Below are 20,690 nucleotides of genomic sequence, written 5' to 3' on the forward strand. Positions count from 1 at the left end.
AGCTTTGCAGTCTTCTCCATGATAAACCACTGACCTGCCAAGATGCAGCAGGCAACACTGCAGAGACTCAGGGAGACCCCCAAGGCTGCTTTGTAGCTTAGAAATGACTCACTGGCTCCCAACAAAGAGTCCTGCATGAAAGGAGGGCAACCCCTGGCTTTGAGGACAGCCTCTGTGGAGCTGTGCCAAAAACAGAGGGATACTGCAACTTCAACTCACAGCCATCAGTTTGTCTCCAATCTGGAGCTTGCCATCCTTGTGTGCTGCACCTCCTTCAATGATCTTGGTGACATAGATGCTGTTGTCTCCAGGAATGTGCTGGTTTCCAACACCCCCAGCGATGCTAAAGCCAAGACCTGCTTCAAGAGAGCAAAGACCGTCATCAGCACAACTTCCGCAGGCTGTCTGCAACTCTACAACCAGCTTGCATGTCAAAGTATCTGACCACAGTCCAGAGGAATGGTAGAATGGTAGAGCTGGAAGGGATCCCGTGGGACATCTAGTCCAACCCCCTGCAATGCAGGAAACTTGGCTAAAGCACTCATGACAGAGGGCCATTCAACTTCTGCGTAGAATGGTCTGGTGAGAATCAGGCAAGGGCAGGGACACCCCCACCCCCCAGTCCATGTGCTGGAAGGCTCACACTCATCCACCAGTGATAACTTGGGGTTGAAGGCTGCTCAGAGGGAGGCATGGGCTCTCTTCCAGCTTCCACAGGAGTGGCTGGAATTTCCAACCAAAACCACGCACTGCTGTGTGCAGTCCAAATGCCACCCCTGCTCAGGCCTTTGAGAACTGCAGGCAGGCTAACCACCATCCCATCCCTAAACTAAGCATGGCTTGCTCCCTTCCGCCACAAACCTTTGGGGCCTTTCACGAGCTTGATCTCCATGATTTTTTCCGTTACTTGCTTTCTTCTCTTGACATGCAGCCGGACTACGGAGCCTGCCTCCTTCAAGGCTTCTACGGCTTTGCTATGCGTCACATCACGGACGTCCACCTCATTGACACGCAAAATGCAGTCGTTCACCCTGCAGGTGGAGAGCAAAGGTGGCCCTGAATGGCATCCAGGTACACACACACACACACACACACACACACAGACATGTGCTTTTGTCCTCTCAGAATGCTAAATCCATGGGCTCATTGAATGGAACTCAATGATGGAAGATGGAAGGTAAGACAAAAGTACTGCTTACACAGCACACACACACAAACTAAGATTCACTGCCATAAGATGGTCACAAACTTGGATGGCTTCAAAAGAGGAAGAGACAAATTCATGAAGGAGAGGGTTATCAATGGTTATCCTCTTTCTCCACTGTCAGAGGCATTAATGCTTCCAAAAACCAGTTCCTGGAAACCACAAGCAGAGAGGAGCTGCTGTTGCACTCAGGTCTTGCTTGTGGGCTGCCCATAATGGGCACCTGGATGGCCACTGGTAACAAGATGCTGGGCTAGAAGGGCGCCCTTTGGTCTCGGAAGGCCTCCAGGGCCACTGGCCTAGAGCTCCTCCCCCTTTGGGCCTGCTGCCTGCGGCTGATGGGAACACCTGGAGGGGCACAGGTCCCCCAGTTCTGCCTTATTGCCAACCCTGGAGAGACGGCTAATGCTGAGGTTCCAGGCTGCTGCAAGCATCCTCCTAAGAATCAGGAATCAGGACTGGATGAATCCCACACCAGCTCAGCTTGCTCTCTGCAGGAACAGCAGCCATGCTGCCTCTTTTCCCGGACTGTTGCGAAGATGGACATTAGATGGAGCCAAAGCCTGGAACACAGAAGGAACTGACGTACCGCAATCTTCCATCTTGCGCAGCAGCTCCTCCCGGGATGATCTTTGTAATGAAGATACTCGAGTCGTCCCCAATGTGGGGGTTGTCCGTACCTCCTGCAATGCTGAAGCCAAGTCCTGAATTGCCCTGGGGGAAGAGAACCGAAGCACCTGTGATCGACCAAGAGGGACACCGACTTCAAAGTATACTTTTGGATGAGCTAAGAGGGGTTGTCAGTGTGTGGAAGGAAGCAGGAAATGCTGTATGGTGCCAACATTTCCATTTGACAGGGAAAACTGTTAGCTCCACAGGAAAATTAACAGTAAAAGGAATGAATTTAAACTTATTTCATTATGATTGTTGAAACAGCACATGAAGGTCTTGGCACTAGTGAACTCTCCCCGCATCACATTCCTGATGCTTCATGACAGCCCAGGAATCTGTCTGGCAGAAAAGCTTGCAGCTGGAACTTTCCATCTCGTTCATTTGCCACAAGGATCAGTGCCTGGCTTATAGCCCCACCCAATGCAATGGCAGCTGGACTTTGAGCAAGGATTTGAGCTGTGGCCCTTCCAACAGGCTCTACTCCAGGAGCCACGTGTGTGAGGAATGGCAGCTCCAAAAAGCCACGGCGGCAGCAGGATGGGTGGCATGAGGCCAGGCAGACCTGCCTCTCCTGCCTGCTTTGGCCAGGGCATCATGAACCACGCCAGGCAACAGAGCTCCTCTGGCAGATGGACATTAAGAAGCCATAAGAGCAGGGCAGCAGCCAGATCCAACCGCAGCAGCCAAGAGAGGGAAGCAGAAGCAACCCCTCCCAAATAGGGAGAAAAAACAAATCCCTTGGGAAATCAAAGGTTGTAGGAGCTCCTCCTTACCCTTTCCAGTGTAATTTCTTCATATTCAAAATCTGCATCTGTGCCATTGACCTACATGAAGACAAAAGCATGAAATGTTTGTGGATTCTTCAGAGGAAGTGTGTGCAGCAAGGCCCCGGCTGATGGCTGCTGACACCATGTTTGATGGTTCACTCTGCTAGGCGCAACTGCCGCGGGGACCATGCAAGGGGAGGAGAGATTGCGAAAATATTAAGAACTCCCCTTTCCTGCTGGTGTGTGCATGCGCACTAGAGACAGAAATAAATACAAGAAGCCCCCTCCCCCCATTCCAGAAAGAGAAAAACACAGCAAAGCAACAGATGCTGACAGACCCAGTGACTGACTGGCTAACTTGAAAAACACCAAATAGTTTGCCATCTGACTTGTCCACCTTCTTCAGAGACTGACTCTTCCTAGCACTCCCTTTGGGTAGATGAGGAAAGGATGCAGTCACCTGCTTAAGACTAGTGGTGTGGATTTTCTGGGGAAATGTGACTGGATAAACTCTGAAGAAAACTTTCTGCTGCCTAAATTTGACTTACTGTGTTTATTTGACATATTTAATAAACAAAACTTGAAAAGTTTGCCATGCTAGTTCTATGTGCTACCGAAATATCTGGATAGTTTGTGTTTTAACAATAGCTGCAAAGTAGCTGAGGAGTTCAATAAAAGTGCTGTTCAAATGGAATTCAAACAAATCCAAAGTTCTACACAATTGGGTTCCTTCATTACAAATCTTTAGGCACCAGGCTAAAACTTCCCTCTTCTCCCAGGCCTTGGGCTGATTCAACACTCTATGGCCTTATAAACTGGGAGGGGGGATGGTTTTTGCTTGTTATTACGGTGTGTAGTTTTGTGTTTTTATACTGTAAACTGCCCTGTGATCCTCTGATGGCTTATCAATCTCCTTGTTATGGAGGTAAAACCAATGCAAAAGAGATCCATCTGCAGGCGCAATCCTGAGCTCCTTGGAGAAAGGGTGGCATGACTAGATTAAATCAAAATCTTCACACAGCCCTCAGCAGCCAGTCCTGGGCATCCCTGCAGCTTGTTCAAAATGCAACACTCAGACATTTAGGTGCCTAAACAGCTGCTTGAAGGACCACTCCTGTTCAAGCCACCAATCAAGCAAAATGCCACGTTTTGCTCCTTCCTGCTGGAAGCAGACTCTGCGTTCAACATGTGACCCTGCTTCCAGGGCAAGAGGCTGCCAGCCCAAAGTCATCAACATGTGGAACCTGATCTCCTCCAGGCTGGCTCCAGACAAAGCAAAGGCTCTCAAAGGAGTCCTTGGTGTTGCATTACTCCGCTGGTGAGGGCGACAGGTCGGGAACAAACAGCCCTTCGCCGAAGGTGCTGCTGCCGTGTTTCTGCACTATCTGAACACAGGAAGCAGAAAGAGCCGACCAGGAAATGGGTCAGCCGACTGAGGGGTGGGGAGGCCACTTTTAAGTGCACCTGACGCTTCTGGAGTGTGGCAGCTGCAAAGACCACTGCATTGCACTGGGCTCTGGCCCTGCCGGCAAAGGAGGGTTGGAAATGGGCCCTGTGCCAAAACAGAGAACACCTCCATCATGTGAGAAGCCACCCTGGGACTTGTGAGGAACAGTTCTCCTCCACTGTCTCAAGATGAGCATAAGAATGGAAGAGAGTGGGGTCATCCAGGGATTTGGAATGTGCCATTATCAACGTGCAGACGGCACGTAACTCTGCTTCTCATTCACACAGGCATCAAGAGGCCCCACATTCATCACCTGAGGCCCTTCTTTGTGTGCCTCCTTTGAGCGGTGGATGGCAGCATGGGATCAGGCTTTCTCAGTGGTGGCCAAGTGTGGGATGCTTTCCCTGGACAGATGCGCCTTTAGGCACAGTGAAGATGTGCTTCTTTGCCCCGGGCTCATCTTTTAGATGAGAGGAATGGGAGCTGTGCTATGTTATTGCAGGATGGGCACTTTATTAAAAAAAAAAAATTAATTCTTTAAGTCACTTTGAGACATTTTTTCCTGTGGTAAGCATTTTATTTTATTTTATTTTTAAATAGTTATTAGCCAGCATGTCTTGCTTGTGAGTTTCCAAAGACATCTGTCCAGCTACTGTTGCCAACAGAATGTTGGTCTAGGGCAGGTGTGGGGAATTGGCCTCTCCCGGTGTTGCTAAACTACAACTCCCATCATGCCTGGCAATGGGCTATGCTTGCTAAGCCAATGGTAGTTGTAAGTTCAGCAACCTCTCAAAAGCTCCCCAATTCTAATCTAGTGTAAACTTTGGCTTGAACCAGCAAGACACTTTGTATGCTGCCACCCACAAAACTCCGTGGCAGTGCCCTCTTCCCTTTACACCCCGGTCTGGACATCTATCTCAGCTGAGCTAGGAGCTGATGGCAGATGCCACCCCATCGTGGGGCAACCAATGCCCAGTGCTAGCTCTGCAGATGCCTCAAACCTATCAAGTGTAACTGGTTCACCCCCAACTTCTAACATGGCAAGAGATTTTCTCTCTTTCCCCCCAGAGAGAGCTTTCTAATTTCCCTGCAGATAGAAAGATAGATAGCCCCCCCCCCCCCCCCGGTGATATGGGAAGCTAAAGCATAACTGCCTAAATGTGGATTCACCACTTTTTTTAATAAAAGAAATTAGCACAGCACAGAGCACATGTTTTCACTGAGCTTCATTGGAAAGACATACAAGGCAATGAAATATCAATAGACACTTACGTAGGTTGGGGTCTCCGAAGTTTCGGTGTTCACCACCACTGGAGGAGGATTTGCCTTAGGATTAAAAATATAACGGCCGTGCATTAGAAGGAATGCCCAAAGGGAAGCCACAGAGCCTTGTTTCTTTCTGGGCAGATGACTGCCGCTCCCTTTAAGGGTTGCCCACTCTGCAGTGCAACAGGGTCAAGCTGCTTGCTCCTGAAAGCAAATACCAGGGAACACCCAGAGGGAGGAAGAGGCCAGTTGCAGCTGAAAGAGCAAAACGGATCCCTACCAAAGCGGTTAATAAACTGCAGCCCATTTTGAAGCCAGAGTGCAACAGGCATGCTTTGCTGAGACAATCCCAAAAACCTCCCCAACCCATATATTTCTCTGCTCTTGTGAGAAGACAAATGTTATGTGCTAGAGCAAAAGCTGGGCATCCCTTACTGCCTGCCTGCACTCCCCAACCCACCTTTTAGTTCTCTTCATTTGGACATGACTTCTTCTTTGACTCTTCTCAAAAACTACTAATGTTAGACTGTAAGCTCCTTGGGACAGGGACCTGTCATCTTATTCACTATAAAGCACCAGGACACTGGTGATGCCATACAATAAACATTAACAGTTATTTTTCCAGGCTTGCAATCTGCTTTCCCTCTGCTATAGTCACTGCTCTGTTATATATTGCTGCCTTTAGTATGTACAGATCTGTTTGAAGCGCAGAGCAGAAATCTATATAATAAATTCTACTATTTTATTTTATGATTTCTAGGTCGGCCAGTGTCAAAGGGTCTAGCACCAAAGGGTCAAGCCTACAAGCTGCTCACCTTCACATTCCAGAACAGGAAGCAGTTCTGATGCAACTGCTCCAGACCAACAACTTAGAGAGTGCTTTGCTGAGCCAAATATAAGGAGGCATCTTTTATGTATGTGGAGAATGACTCAGCTGAGAAAAGAATTAGCCTGGATTAGCCAGCCTACCCATCTGCCTTTTACAGCAAGGCGCGCCGTGAGTGCCAAGGCCCACTTCCCCTCCTCTCAGTCGGACCATGAAGTCAGCGGGCATCTCCCTAGAAGAGCCTGGCCTCTGAGCAGGTCCCCCAGCACCGCTGTGCAGCAGGAGTCCTGAGAGGTCAACAGGGCTGCGTCTTCATGGCAGGGGCCACAGCAGTTGAGCCAGGCTCCTGGGCAGCGGCTCTCCGCATGGTCAGGCGGTGCTCAGCTCCTGCCTGGCCTGGGGCCTTCTGCAGGAGAAGCTTTCCCCTGCCCCTGAGATGCACATGCCGTCAACCCAAGGAGGCAATGCAACCACTCCATTCTGCAGCATGCCCCAACGGGGAAGAAAAAGCTATGCTGAGTTCCAAGGACCCCTAGGACCAAGCTGGCATGCAATCACAGAGACAACCATAGCAAGACAGGCCCTGGCATGCCAGGGGCGGGGTGAGGAATAAAAACCTGTGAGATGGAAGATGGGATGAGTGTGGTCTCAGCAGGGACTGGCAGGACAGAGACAACGGGAAGAGAAAGAGGAACAGCTTCTGGTATCTAAAAGCATGAATGGAGAGAAGTCAGGAGTTGAATCTAAAGGTTGCGGGTGGAAGAGGCACTCCCCCCCCCCCGGGCTCTCGCGGATGGAACTGGCCGCAGAGCAGACATTCCCCAAATGCTGAAAAAACGCCTAAGACCCCAGCACACGTGGCTCACATTTGGGGCCGTTGTAGGCAAAAGTCCATCAAGGGCTGCTCTGAAGATCAACTTGCAACCCCAGCATCTTTTGGAAAACACAAACATACACACACATTCCCCTTTTCTTCTCGCCATCAAGGCACAACACAACGGCTTATCAAGTGATTCTGAGGGTCAAGGCTTCCCCATAAAAGGGGCTGGACTAGCCGTCCCCTGGGGTCTCTCCCAACTCTACAATTCTAACTTGGATCAAGCTCCACAAATTCAGGAAACTGGAAGCGAAGGCTGATGCTGTGCCATTTGTGCCCCTTTACCAATGAAGATGCTGTGCAGTGTTGAAAGTCACAACGGCTTGTCAGTTACTTTCCTTGGGCTTTCAGACCCCAATCCATAGGAGGAGGCTAGAGTGCCGGGGTGGAAGCAGCAAAGACGCCCCACCTTTTCCTGTGTGCTGGGAGTGGGCCCAGGCCAGTATGCAGACTGCGCTAGACCCTGGCAGAGGGAGGTCTCCCTCAGAGAGGCACTGCTGCAAAGGACCCCAGGAGTCGGGGCTGCAGCTGTGTCTCAGAGACCCAGGACAACATGGAGCATTTTTGCCAGTCCCAGGCTCTCCTGGATTTGGCACTGCAAGGCATAAGCAAGCACAGCTTGTGGCACATCTGTTATAGTCTTCTTGGCTTCCAATCAGCTGGATTTGTAGAGCTGAGGCCAACATGAGGTAGACCTAACTGTGGCCTTAAACCAGCAGGCCTCTCCCCCTCCCCCTCCGCACAGCCCCCAGCACCCTTGGCACTGGGGGGGGGAGCTGGAGTCCAGCAACCAGGGGAGAGACACAGGTTCCCAATCCCTGTCCAACCCCAATATTTTTTTTACTTTTGGGGGGGTTTTTGTTAAAAGAAAAAGAAAAAAATACAGATACAAACAATGGTTTTCCTATCAGATAATATCTTATAACCTAGTTCATATGTTAACTGATATAAAAAGACAATCAAACTCCAGTGCCCATGGCTGTACAGAGGCTATATAAACTGACATCTTTTTTATCACTGAATTTCTCTGGTTTTGAAAAGGGAAATTGCCATTACAATGTTAGCAATTGCCGCTGCAGGATCCCTGGCAGGTGGCCATCCAGCTGCTGCTTCAAAACTTCCACGGAAGGAAAGGCCACCCCCTGGAGAGGCTGTCCATTCTGCCGCTGAACAGCTCTCACTGCCAGAAAGCTCTTCACCTGCTTAGTGGGACTCTGCCACTGGTTCGAGTCCTGCCTTCAGGAGCAGCAGGAGGCAAGTGGGCTCTTACGGTGTGCTTGCCTGGAAAAGCCTCACAGGGCAAAGGTGGGCCAGGCAGACATCACTATCCTGCTTGCTCAGAAGAGCACAGCACCCACCACTCTAAATTCTGACTTTCCTGGAAACCTTCTGGTGCCAACGGGTCTAGGCCTAGTTTAAAATGTCCCTCAAGTAGCCTGTCATTCTAATGAATGCTTCACACTGCTTTTAAATGTTTTTATGGTGTTATGCTATGCACTGCCCTGAGGATTTGCAATAGGGCGGTATATAAACACTTGAATAAATATATAATATATGACCCCCTCCAAAAAATGGGAGGGCGAGTTATCAGGATGCTCCCTCACCCCTGAGTCTTCACATCCTTAATTCCACCCCTTGACAGGATCACTGGCCACTAAAAAGTAATTTTTGCACAGCCAGCAGTCTGCAAAGCCTGGCTGCACACACACATCTATCAGCAGCAACAAAGCAGCACTTGAAGAAGCATTCGAGTATCTCTTCTTCCTGCTCCCCACACCCCTAATCACCAGAGCCCATAAGCTGCTCACGCTGCACACTCTAAACCGGGAAGACAACAGATACCAAGCGGGCTGACAAAAGCGGAGCAGGAGGTCATATTTTTGCATCCGCAAAGTCAAACCCTCAGACGTTGGGGGCGCCCTGGGCTTGCTGGGAGCCAGAGCAGAACTGCGGCTGAGTGCCCCTTCCTCCCCTTGCGTCCCCCTGCCAGGGGGGAATCGGGGGGTGGGTGGGGGGTGGACCACAATGCTATTAAGACATCTCCACCTACCCAGAGGCATCCAGCACACACAAGGCTGAATCCACAATCACTCAAAAGAATAATGCACCTGCCATTTTTACTTCACTGGTCCTATTAGGCACTTCCACAGAGCAAGGAAGAGTGAGCAGCAAGTACTGTAACAGAAGGAGGGGAGACCTTTGGGTGCCTTCCTCCCACAACAGCCAGTCCAGGTAGGCCTCTCAAGAGGGCTGCCACCCCCTGAGGTCCCCTCTAGCCACAGGCAGGGGAGGCTCTTTCTGGGAATACAAGGCAAACCTTTAGAAGGAAAGCAGAGAGACCACACAACTTACCCAGCTTTCCACTGCCCAAGCCCTCTCACACTCTCCTTTTGAGTCCTGCAGAAATGCACCCAACCCCAACATCAATTTCAGGGAGTTTATTAAGACTAAAGGAGAAAGGAGCAGGACTGACAGCCATCACAGAACGTTGACGGCAGAGTCCATCTATCCTATCCCTCCAGGGAGACTCACCTGGAGCCTTCATTATACACCTTTGGGTGCCAGGAGAAAATGTTCCTCTATAACCAGGCCTTTTGCTGATTACACACTCAAACGGCCTTGGAAATGTGTTTGTGGGACGGAGATTATTAGTTTACTTTTGTTTTTCCCTATGTTCTTTGTGTTCTTCTTTTGTAAGCTTATGTTGTGAACTGACCTATGATCTTCAGATGAAGAGCAGTATAAAAAAGTTAATAAATAAATGGCTGTTGCTGGCATCCATCTGCCTCGAGAGACAACGGAGTTTTCCTCCGGGAGTCAAACCGCTGCCAAAGTGACTCCCCAGGGCACAAGCCTGGCCAGGGTGTGAAGCAGAAACAGCTCCCTTGGGCATTATTGTAAATGTTCAGCACATGTAAATTAATACTACTAAAGATGCAAGCAAGTGCCCTAAAGACCTCTCAAGCCCGGCCACCCTTTAGAAGCAAAGGACAAGCATGCCGGCCTCTAAATTGGGGCCACAGGCAAATTATTTGGCCTAATTTTACGGAGCCCTCAACCAAATGCCAATGGCCCCCTAGTGAGGCAGAGTGACCTGGGCCAAAAGGGAGGGGAGAGGGGGTCAGAGAAAGAGGGGCAGGATCCTGGCCAGCACCCACTCTGTTCCCTCTCCTGGTTAGCAGATAAGCGTGAGAGAAAAGGCTGCCAAGCCCTGGTTCAGCTGAATCCTCTACAAGCACACAGCATGTGACCTGCTTTATAAATAGGTTATTGGAATTGGACAAAATCAATATGGTCACTGGAGAGCCCTGCTCATCATGTGCTGCCCCTTGTTTCCTACCCACAAACACTCAGCCACCAAAGAATCAGGCACCCCCCTCAGTGCCCCCCACTCATCCAAATACCTTTTAAAGTGTTTAAAAAACCACTCCTGCTGCTGAAGCCCCCTGCAAAGGGTGGGCTCTGGGGGTTGCACAATTTTACAGTTCCATTCACAGAAAACCAAATCCTCAGAAAACCAACCTGAGGTTTCCTGCACACTCACTCACAACCACCTTCCTTGGCCTGACATCGTGGCAACTCAAGGGAGCAGGAAAGCGCTTCAGGAGCACGCCAGCCCCCTTCCAGCTGACGCCTTGCGGCTGAGTCCTGCATGGAGGGAGAAGGAGCTGGGGCAGAGCCGGGGGGGGGGGCTTACCTTCTCCGAGGAGCAATTGGACCACGAGCTGTCGGAGCCCCACCCGCTGGCAGCCCTCACCTTGGCGGTGCTCTTGGTGGGGCTCTTTTTCACACTGTCGCGCAGGTTGGTGAACCTGCCCCTGTGCTTGGATGCCACAGGCAACGTGGCTGAAACACAAGGCAGCTGCCCGGCTGCATCCTGGGGCTGGAGCCCCGGAGGTGCGTCTGCCCAGGCCTTGGCGGCAGAGCCAGCATGCCTCAGAGGCCCCACTTCACAGCCGTCAGGAGCCCCACAGCAGCACTTGCGTGGGGGGGAACAGGCGGCCATCCGGGTGCCCAGCTAAGCTGCTCGGCCAGCTAAAAGGGAGCACAGGCAGAAGCGGAGAGGCAGTGGCACATTTCCTCCGGACAGCCGAGCAAAATGCTCTCCTGGCCAGTCCAGCAGAAGCCTGGCTTTGCACGCCCTCTCCAGAGACAGAAGGCGTCCCATTGGGCAACACGCTGTCGGCCCCTTTGCCAGGCAAACAGAATCAATGCTCTGCAGAGGGAAGAGAAGCTGCGCCAAAGGTCACCTGGCACGTCCACAGTGCCTTTATGCTGCAAACTCCAACACGGCAAGGAAGCCTGAGACCCTGCGCCACGACTGAGCATGAGGGCAAATGCTCATCAGCGCATCGCATGGCTGCAGGTGTGCTGGGGAGGGCCAGGTCTGCTTCCCAAGGCCAGGCCAGCCCTTCTGCGCTCAGATGGAATGCTGCCTCCAGGCCCTGCAAAGGAGGCAACCAAGATACCCAAAAGCTGCAACCACCCCACCCCTCAGCACTGCTGGAAACACACTGCCTCTCTCCAAAGGAAAAGCCCCCCTCAGAGAGGGCGGAGGAGGAAGCGTCCCTGCTGGAGGAGCTACCGAATGAGGGAGGGTGTGGTGTGGTGGGCTCCAGCTGCTCCAGAGACCTCCCAAACCATCCTGCCCCCAAGCTATTCTTGTGGATTGCAGCTGCTGAAGACAAAGAGTGGTAGAGTACAAGAAGGCCACAACTTTGATCCCTACCTCCAAAGGCTGCTGTGCTTCTGTCTTGGAGGTGCAAGGGGCTGCCGGGTGGGAACTAGTCCTTAGAGATGGGCTCTGTGGATTAACAAGAGGGTCTGCATCCACCTCACTCGACAGCTCAGAATTCAGGGGGCAGTGGATGCAGCGGAGAGGCGCAGGGGCCCACCTCTGTTGAGACACTCTGGGGCCTCTTTCCCTGGGTTTACCAGCTCTTGGACTCACTGGGGAGGAGACCATTTCTTCAGCCCCTTCCTGGGAAGCAAGGGTCATGTGTGACTTCCAAGACCTCCTCTGAGGCAAGCCAGAGCCACCACTGTGAGGGAACAGGAGAAAGAAAACTGGACACCAACGTCTGCGGAACAGCTCAATCCAAGGTGGCTCCTGACCTGAAGATTCTCCTTCCCCAAAGTTTTTAGGTCGCTGTTTCCTCCTGGCATTCTTAGGACACAGAATTCTTTTGGTCTGATCATTCTGGTGGATCTTAATGGAACTTTCCTCATCATGGTACAGTCTGTTCAACTTCCGAAAACGTTTGACAACCAAGGCGCGGCTTCCAATTGGCTACAGAAGCTTCCTGCACCCAATTGGAAGCTGCGACGAATGTTCAGGATCCAAAGAACATTTGCAAACCAGAACACTCACTTCCGGGTTTGCTGCGTTTGGGAGTCGAAATGTTTTGAGTTGCAAGGCGTTTGGGATCCAAGGTACGACTGTATATGATCTTGTAAGGGCTATGCCCTAAAAGGGGACACATAAATCCTTGAGATAAATGAATAAAAAGCTGGCAAAGCTCAGGTGCATCAAACACCTGGGCAGAACACAGCAAGGAGCACACGATTAGCTGCCTCTGGATTCATCACATGGCCCCAGGACAAGAGACCTGTCCCCAGTATCCCCTGCATGGGCCAAGCTGCTCACAGCCTGATCTGCCACAGGACATAACATGCGCCTTACAATGGAGGAAAGACAGAGCAGGACATGATTTCACTCTGCCTCTTATTAGGGAGGAGAGGAAGGCCCACAGAAGGTCATCAACTGGCCCCAGATAAGGCACTTTCCCCCTTGATGAAACCTTAACTTAAGAGACAAGAGGAACGTGAGCGCAGGAGGGTCTGATTCCCGCTGGTTTCACGTCAGCAGGAGCTAAAAGGAATTACTGGAGGTGGGGACCTAGGTGGGATATCACACAGTTGCTAGGTAACCAAGGAAGCATCTCCTATTGCTTCTTTTAAAACTGGAAGTAAAATATGATGCACCATCTCACCTAAAAACATGAACTGGCAACCTATATTATTTTTATTCATCCAACATCACAGGGGAAGAAGAAGAAGAAGAAAAAGAAGAAGAGGAAGTCTGGAGAAAGGAAGAGGGGCAATTTGGTGGCTCAGGATGACATCTGTGATATACTGTAAAAATGTGAAGGGAAACATCTGCTGGTGCTTCTGCATTTGGTTGTGTGTCTGCATGACAACGAATCCATCACTGGAGAATCCCCAAGCCATTTCCGCACACAACTGCACACAAGAGGGCAGGATGCGACCCTCTCCAGACTCCAGGGCCTAAGTGTGAGGAGCAGAGGGCTGTCCTTTCGGCCTCACCTGGCACTGCAGAGCTGCCTCCACATACACACCACCAAGAACCACATGCTGCACACAGCTGTGTGAGAAAGGAGCCCCGTTTGCCTGCTCGTGAGTAGGGGCTCCACATGGCTGAGGCACTCGACTGTGCAGGTGTCCCAGCGGCATGGAGCCTTTCCACACACAGGCAGGCGCTTGCCCACCGGGCTTTCTTTTCACACAACCATCTGCAAGAAGCACCGGCTTGGGGAAAGCACCTGACCTCAGAGAGAGGGACAAAGCTGCAGCCCCACTCCTGGCCCTGGGAAACGGCCGGCAAATTGAGGCACAATCTGGGCTCTTCAAATCTACTGACAGCTCACACAATCCCTGCCAAACAGACACCACTGGCAAGAAGCACTGCTCTACTTCCCAGCAGCGAGTGGGAAGGCAGAAAAAATCTGAGAGATGCATAATAAAAACAACAGCCATGTCTTTAAATACACCAGAAGCAAGAGACCAGCCGGGGAGATGATGGAGCATTACACAAGGGAGCAAACAGAATACTTGGGAAGGAGAGAAGCGGAATTTAATCTCTGTGTGTGAGAGAGAGAGAGGGGGGAGAGAGAGATTGACCCCAAAAATTGAGCCACATGCCAACAAGGGCTTATTGACATTAAAAGTTAACCAGTCACCAGGTCCCCACAGCATCCACCTGCGAGTTAAAGAATGTAAATGGGAATGCTGGTCTTCTAAGGAAATTACATAACTTGTCCCTAAAATCAGCCTACATTCTAGAGAACTGGAAAGTAGCCAAAGTAAGACTTGAGACTGAAGAAATTACAGGCAGGTCAGCTTCAGGCCTGGCGATATATTGATATATCGCCCAGGACTGGTATGAGGGGCTCACCACAAATGGGGGTTTCACTCAGCGCTATATCACGGGGGAAACCTCTGCCGCTCCTCAGGGCCCCCCCCCCCAGCACTCAGCATGCCTAGGGAGAAACAAGCTGCAGCCGGGCCGGGCTGGAGGCAGAGGGACTCAGGAGCCACGGTGGTTTTACTAGCGATATACCACTGAGTGAAGCCGCCATCGTGGTCAGTCCCCCCGCCCCCAACCAGTGCAGGAGTGTAGCTGCCCTTGCCTCAGCCAAGCAGTTTGACGGAGACCCAGACCCGCCACCAGTTCACAGGAGTCATCGGGGGGGGGCGTAAATCTGCTCCTGCTCCCAACTGAGGAAGCCCCAATAATTTTCCTGCTTGCACAAGAGCAGCAGGAGGATCCAGACTCACTCAGCTGGGGGGGGGGAGCAAGTGGCCTCTTCCCCCCCCCTTCCCCTCACCGACGAAGGCGAATTAGCCTTGCCAAGGGAGCCTATCAGGGCTCCCTCCATCTTGGGGAGTGGTCTGGCTCACTCAGCTGTTGGGCGCAAGCCTCCCCCCCCCCCCAGCTGAGCAGGGGGCTTGGGCCCTGCAAGGCTCTGGGATGAAAGAGCCTCGGCTCCACAGTGAGAGCTGTGGCAGTTTCCCCCACCACCGCAAAGGATGGGGCCAATGCAGCTTTTTTCAACATCATGATATATTGGCAAACCGCGATGTCTGGCTGGTGACACACTGCGATGTTAAAACCTAATATTTCCCAGCTCTAGTTAGCTTAATATTTGTTCCAGACCGAAGGGTGGAAACTTGTGAGATACAACTCTTGAGTCCTGCTGAAGCTGGATCAATGTGGCTTCTGCAAAAGGAAATCCTTACTAACATTTCAGACTGTCATTTTAGAATGCCAACAAGCAAGTTAGTAGACAGATGAACTGGTAGACAGCAAATTCTTGTACTTTCAAAAGGTTTCCACCAATTCCCTGACGAAGGTTCTTGAGCAACCTTCACAGTCCTGGAATTAGCAGGTAAGCCCTCATTTGAATGGGTAAATGGTTAAAGAATACAAAACAGAGCATGAGATCTACAACAAGGTGTTGCCAAAGAAAATGCTCTTGTTTGGTGTGCAGGCAGCCAGTCTTGCTTTTCACCCACCTGCCAGTTTTCTATTCCCACCCCCCACAAGCCAACAGACCGTCGGGATTTCTAAGACACGGAGCATGTTCAATCGTCAGTAGGATGTGATGACACAGGTTGACACCAGCCCTCAGTTTGTGCTCCCCCCCCCCCTACTTTTGCAAACCTTTGTTTGCGGGGAGGGGGGATGCTGCACAGTCTGATACACCCCCTCTGGTTTCTCCGTCATCTTGTTTGGGCTACACAGCTGCCAGAACTCGGCACCTAATGTGATATGATAGCAGAGTAGCTCTCACAATGGAGACAGATAAGAACGGGCGCTTTTCAAAGTTTTCACAAACAATATGGAGTTATGGGTGAGCTGAGAGGTGACCAAATTTGCAGGTGATACCAAATTATTCACAATACAGTATGGAAAATCCAAGTGGCTTTCAGCGTTCTAAATAGAGCTCTGCTTACTAAGAAAATGTGATGCACACAGGAAGAATCTCAATCCCTCTCCTCCTCCAGCCACCCCTTCTAGGGATGTTGAGGGTTGGCGAGTTGAAATTAAACACACAGCAAGCCTTCCTGATTGCAATTTAGAAGCATTTAAGCTCAAGCAACACCTTGGAGAAAAATGCCAGACCAAATTGAGATTTAACTGCTCCACGTGCATAGATAAAGAGTTTCCCAAGCCTTTTGCAATAGCATGTATGTTTGTTATTCACCGAAATTTTGCATCTCTGCCTGTGGGACAGCAAGACACCTGCTGACTCCTAACCATCCACCCCAGCTAACCCTGCCCCACCCAGCTAATCCTCCCCATTCATCCCTGGCTCAGCCATTCCATGGTGGGTCATTGCCAAAAACCTTCTCCTGAAAGCCACTGGAGTGCTTAAAGGCTTTCATACTCTGCAGTGGCAACCGCAGCTACTGGGCTGCAACTGCCCACAATGGATGCTGCAGGATCCCTGCCACAAATAACGGCATCAAGCTGCTGGGGGGGGGGGCGTTTTTGTCCCTCGGTGTTTGGGCACCTGTGAGACGGGCGCTACTGGCGCCAGCAGGGTGACTCCAGAGCAGCACCTGGCAGCACTCCTCAGCAGCAGCAGCCACCAGTGCCCAGAGTACAGGGATTCCCGTGATCCCTGAACACTGGCCGAGCGGCTGGGGGCAATGCGAGTTCTTGCTGCCCCCTGCACTGAAGCATCCAGACAGGCCTGTTCTTTCCATGTTTCATACACTAACCACCTTGTTTTACTAATTCAGACCCGGCTGCCAATTCATTTGCAAGCCCAGCCCCACAGGCTGGTTTCAACCTACAACTCTTGGAAATCTCCTGCATCACCTCTCCCCACACAAGCCTCCCTGGGAGCCTCAGGCCTTTGTCTGAGCACTTAGCCACCCCCACCCTGTGGACCTCCCCCCCCCCCAGAAGAGGACCAAATGCCAAGCCCAAGACCTCTTCCACAGGAGAGGGGCAGCTTTATCTTCCCTGGCATTGGTTCTGAGGCTTTGGGGGTGCACCTGGTCATACTTAATTATTCTGGAGGAACGCAATTAACAAGTACTATTGTTTTAGCTGATAAACTTTTGATGAATTACATTATTATATATTTTATTGCTGGGAGCCAAACAAATACAATAAATAACAAAAATTAGCCACCCGACCCCACCCCCACTCACCTTTCCCCCCATCCACCTCTTTCCCCCTTTTCTTCCTAATGTCTCAACAAATGAAACTGAACTGTAAGAAATGTTACTTGAAAAAAAAGAAGAGAGGGACATTGCACATACTTTTGTAAACCAAGAAAATCTTTAATAAAAATAAATAAATAACAAAAAATAAATAAATTCCATTTCTATGGGTTTGTGGGTGTGGGTGTATGCTGTGGGAGATGTACTTGCTAACAATGTAAAATAAATGGATTTTTTAAAATAAAAAGGTGACTCCATTTATGCAATCCATTGGTACTAAAAAGTTGAACAGACAAGTCCCGGGGGGGGGGGGGGCAGACAGGAGCGAAGGAGCCTTCAGTCCAGGACAAAGCCTCCCTCAGGGGTAGGAGTGAAAATGGTGTTTCCTAATTAATTTTAAAACTAATATCCCACCCTGTGCCTTGGGATGCCAGGGCAGGTTACAACAAACACGCAAGCAAGGAGGACTCAAATGAGGGGACTGGTAAAAAGGAAGGTGAAAAGAGGGTCAAATCTCTCCACAATGCCTGGGGGTTATTCAAAGCCACCATCGTAGGAACTCAGCCAGGACCATCTGAGGGAGGTCCACAGGGCGGCCACAAGAAGAGAGGCCTTGACACTGGTGGTTCCCCAACTCTGCAATGCTCCCCCAGGTGCCAGACAACGTGCTCCTGTCACCCAAGCATCAGATAGCAAGTATGGCCATATCCAAGTCTTCATAGGTGTTTAAGAAGCATCTGTTCTTTTTACATTCTTGCAAGATTTTGGCTAATTAATGTTCCTGTATACATATACATGTGTGTGTGTGTCTTACATTTTATATTAGGAATGCCTTTATAATTAGACGTTGTTTTGAGCCGATTTTGTAGCAAGTGACAAATCAATGTAAAAAACAGTCATGATGGTTATGTATACTATAGATGAGGAAAAGTGTCACCAAGGTCAGCAGGATACCTGTGTGGTCAGCAAGCAGTCAGGGAAGCTGTGAGGAGGCCAGGAGGCTCCCTTTAAAAACCAGAAGGGCTGCTCACATGAGGGGAACAAAAAGGAACACAAACTTTGGCAAAAGGAAGACAAGCAGACAGTAAGGGGTACAAAAAAAGAATTCAAGCAGCAGATAGCCAAGACCATTAGAATCCACAATAAAAAATATTTCAATGAATCAGGGGAAGCAACTGGACCATTTGAGAACAAGGGAGTTAAAGGTGTGCTAAAGAGGTTGGAGCAATTCCCCTATGAGAAAAGGCTGTGAGGGGCTTTTTGGTTTTGGAAAAAAACAACACCAAACTATTTTTAAAAACTAGTTTAGGTGTGGCATGATAGAAGTCCATGAAATCATGCCGGGTGTGGTAGAAATAAAGACAACTTTGTCTTCCTCTTACATAATACTAGAAGAACCCAGAGGTATCCAACAAAGCTAAATATTGGAGAATTAAGGATGGGCAAGTATTTCTTCACACAGCACAGACTTACAACTATAGAATTTACTCCCAGGGGTTGCAGCGATGGCCACCATCTTGAATGGACGGCTTTGAAAGGGTTTAGCCAAATTGGTGAAGGATTAAGCTCAACAGCTTCCAAATATGAGGTCTCGGAATAATAGCTGTTGGGGAACAACAGTGGGGAGAGTACTGATGTCCTGCTTGCAGGTTCCCCATAGGAGCATCGGGCTGGCCACTGCGAGAACAGAAACGTGGGCAGACAGGCACCAGCTGCCGTCTGGACCAACCTAAAGGCCAGCCCCACGTAGAGCCGACTGCAGTAATCCAAGCTTGAGGACAACTGCACGGACAACTGTGGTCGAGGGATCCGAACTCAGGAGCGGCTATACTTGTCTTGCCAGAGTAGATGAAAGCACCAAAAGATACCAAACTTACTGAATACATATGCCAAGATCAAACTAAAGCAAACTAAAGCGGAATCAGATGGAGAAGAGAAATTCAGCTGGTTCAACGATTGTCAGCATCTTTGGAACAATCTGGCAGGAAGTCTAAGTCAACGCTCTTGCAGGAGCATCAGAATGGGATGATGCTCCTGGAACAAGAGAATGGGATGCTTGGGCAGCGAAGAGCAACAGAATGCAAGCAAAAAAGTGGTATGGACATCAAGGGCCTGAACATGTGCAAAGAAGGATGAGGCCAGAGAGCTCATGAGGTGCTGCAGCAGCACTAAGATTTAGCTGGCAACTAGGGGCCTGGGGGACACTGGGCCTCCACTGGGCTGCAGAGAAAAGAGAGAGAAGAGGGAGAGCTGGAAGCCAGGAAGCACCCAGGCTCAGCCCCAAACTCACTAGGACATTGCAACCCACCTGCCCCCTTCCCTCTCTGCCTATATCTGCAATGCAGGCCTGTCTTGTGGGCTTGTGGCTGGTATAAACCACGGAGGTGGGAGAACTCAAGTCGAAAAGGCAAGTCCTAAGTAAAGACTGAGAAAAGGCCACAAGGGAGCATGTGGGTGTCAGATATTGAGAAAGGTGCCAAAAAGGAGGAGAAAACTTGCCCTATCTATATCCACCCAGGAAGGAACATGAAAGTAACGTGCTTGAGTTACAGGAAGGAAGCAGCCCAACATTTTTTCATAGCTCTCAGAGCAGCCCAGCAGGAGCCAAGGCTGCCTTGCAAAGCTGTGGAAATTCACCCCTTGGAAACTTTTCAAACAAAGTTGGGCAAGTTACAATCCCAGGGATGCTCTGGGAAGAAGAGTGCTCTCCTTTCCTGCCCTCAGGGTGGGAAAGTGAGCTCATTGCCCTCCCGGCCTGGTCGTTTCCTGGGGCTCTGCAAAGACAAGCCTCCCGGTCTTGGCTGCTAGCTCCTGTAAAGAGGCATTTCCAACTCTGTTCTCTTCCTTTATCTCACCAGGCCTACCAAGACCCCGTTGGGGTCAGACATCTCAGCCATGGCGACCCAGAGCAGAGTCAGGACTCTTCACTCCAGGACAACGCTTGCCCACCCAACCAAACAAGGCCATGCAGCCTGCTACTTGTGCCCTAGGTTGCCCTCCTAGCCTCTCCCTGGAATCCAGCTGTTTGACTAAGTCTAATTTTGCAGCCTCAATCGTGTCAGACATTTGTGCCAAAATCCCTATTTATGTGGCAGGTCAGAAGAAATGTTAAGCCACCAAGCTGGTATTCATGCAAGTTTTTAATATGCTCAAAGCCAAATCCAGGCACCTATGAGGCTGACTGCAATATTCCTTCCTCTTCTAACCCTGCCCTAATCCTGGCAGCTGTGGAAGGAGATCCCATTGCCAGATCCAGCCCTTCTATCAATGGCTGCCCTCCCTCTCCTCTCCCCCCCCCCCCCCGATTTCAACAAGTGACGCTTTACCTGGCTGGAGCTGGCAGCCACAGAGATGCAGTCAAAGAAGAAGAAGCGATGCCTGCGAGTGAAGAAGGCAGCAATCTGCTGCCAGCGCGAAGTCTCGGCCTCCTCGGAAGGCAGGGCATCCCCAGAGCCCTTCTTTGCCCACAGCTTCTGCTTGGGCCCTCCTGAGCTATGGCCGGATCCAGTGTTGCCGCCCCGACTGGTGCGCGAGTAGAGCAGAGTGTTGTTTCCAAAAATGTAATTCATCTCTGCAGCCCAGCAGGTGGCTGGCTGGCTGGCAGGCAGGCAGGCAGGCAGGCAGGCAGGCAGGCAGGCAGGCGTGGGTCCCCG

General features: G+C 50.6%; 2 protein-coding genes across 15 annotated transcripts in view; both read right to left on the minus strand.

Moving 5' to 3' along the window:
* PIGZ (phosphatidylinositol glycan anchor biosynthesis class Z) overlaps positions 1-20,690 on the minus strand; it is a 113,068-nt gene that overhangs the window by 79,680 nt on the left and 12,698 nt on the right. The gene's annotated exons all lie outside the window — the stretch shown is intronic.
* The window catches only part of DLG1 (discs large MAGUK scaffold protein 1), a 93,104-nt gene that overhangs the window by 33,579 nt on the left and 38,835 nt on the right, over positions 1-20,690 (minus strand). For 3 of the 14 annotated variants that reach the window (XM_083442027.1, XM_083442026.1, XM_083442019.1), the window contains exons 1-8: positions 20,364-20,541; positions 11,789-12,101; positions 6,800-6,889; positions 5,363-5,416; positions 2,650-2,700; positions 1,794-1,918; positions 862-1,031; positions 220-359 (exon numbers count right to left, since the gene is read on the minus strand). In XM_083442027.1, the coding sequence (XP_083298153.1) occupies positions 220-359; positions 862-1,031; positions 1,794-1,918; positions 2,650-2,700; positions 5,363-5,416; positions 6,800-6,889; positions 11,789-12,101; positions 20,364-20,482 (1,062 nt within the window). In that variant the 5' untranslated portion in view covers positions 20,483-20,541. Of the gene's footprint in view, positions 1-219; positions 360-861; positions 1,032-1,793; positions 1,919-2,649; positions 2,701-5,362; positions 5,417-6,799; positions 6,890-11,788; positions 12,102-20,363; positions 20,622-20,690 lie in introns of those variants that run through there. The other 11 variants (XM_083442024.1, XM_083442023.1, XM_083442022.1 and 8 more) reach the window with 8 other exon arrangements.

This window comes from Podarcis tiliguerta (assembly GCF_965153285.1).
Source record: "Podarcis tiliguerta genome assembly, chromosome: 5".
NCBI lineage: Eukaryota > Metazoa > Chordata > Lepidosauria > Squamata > Lacertidae > Podarcis > Podarcis tiliguerta.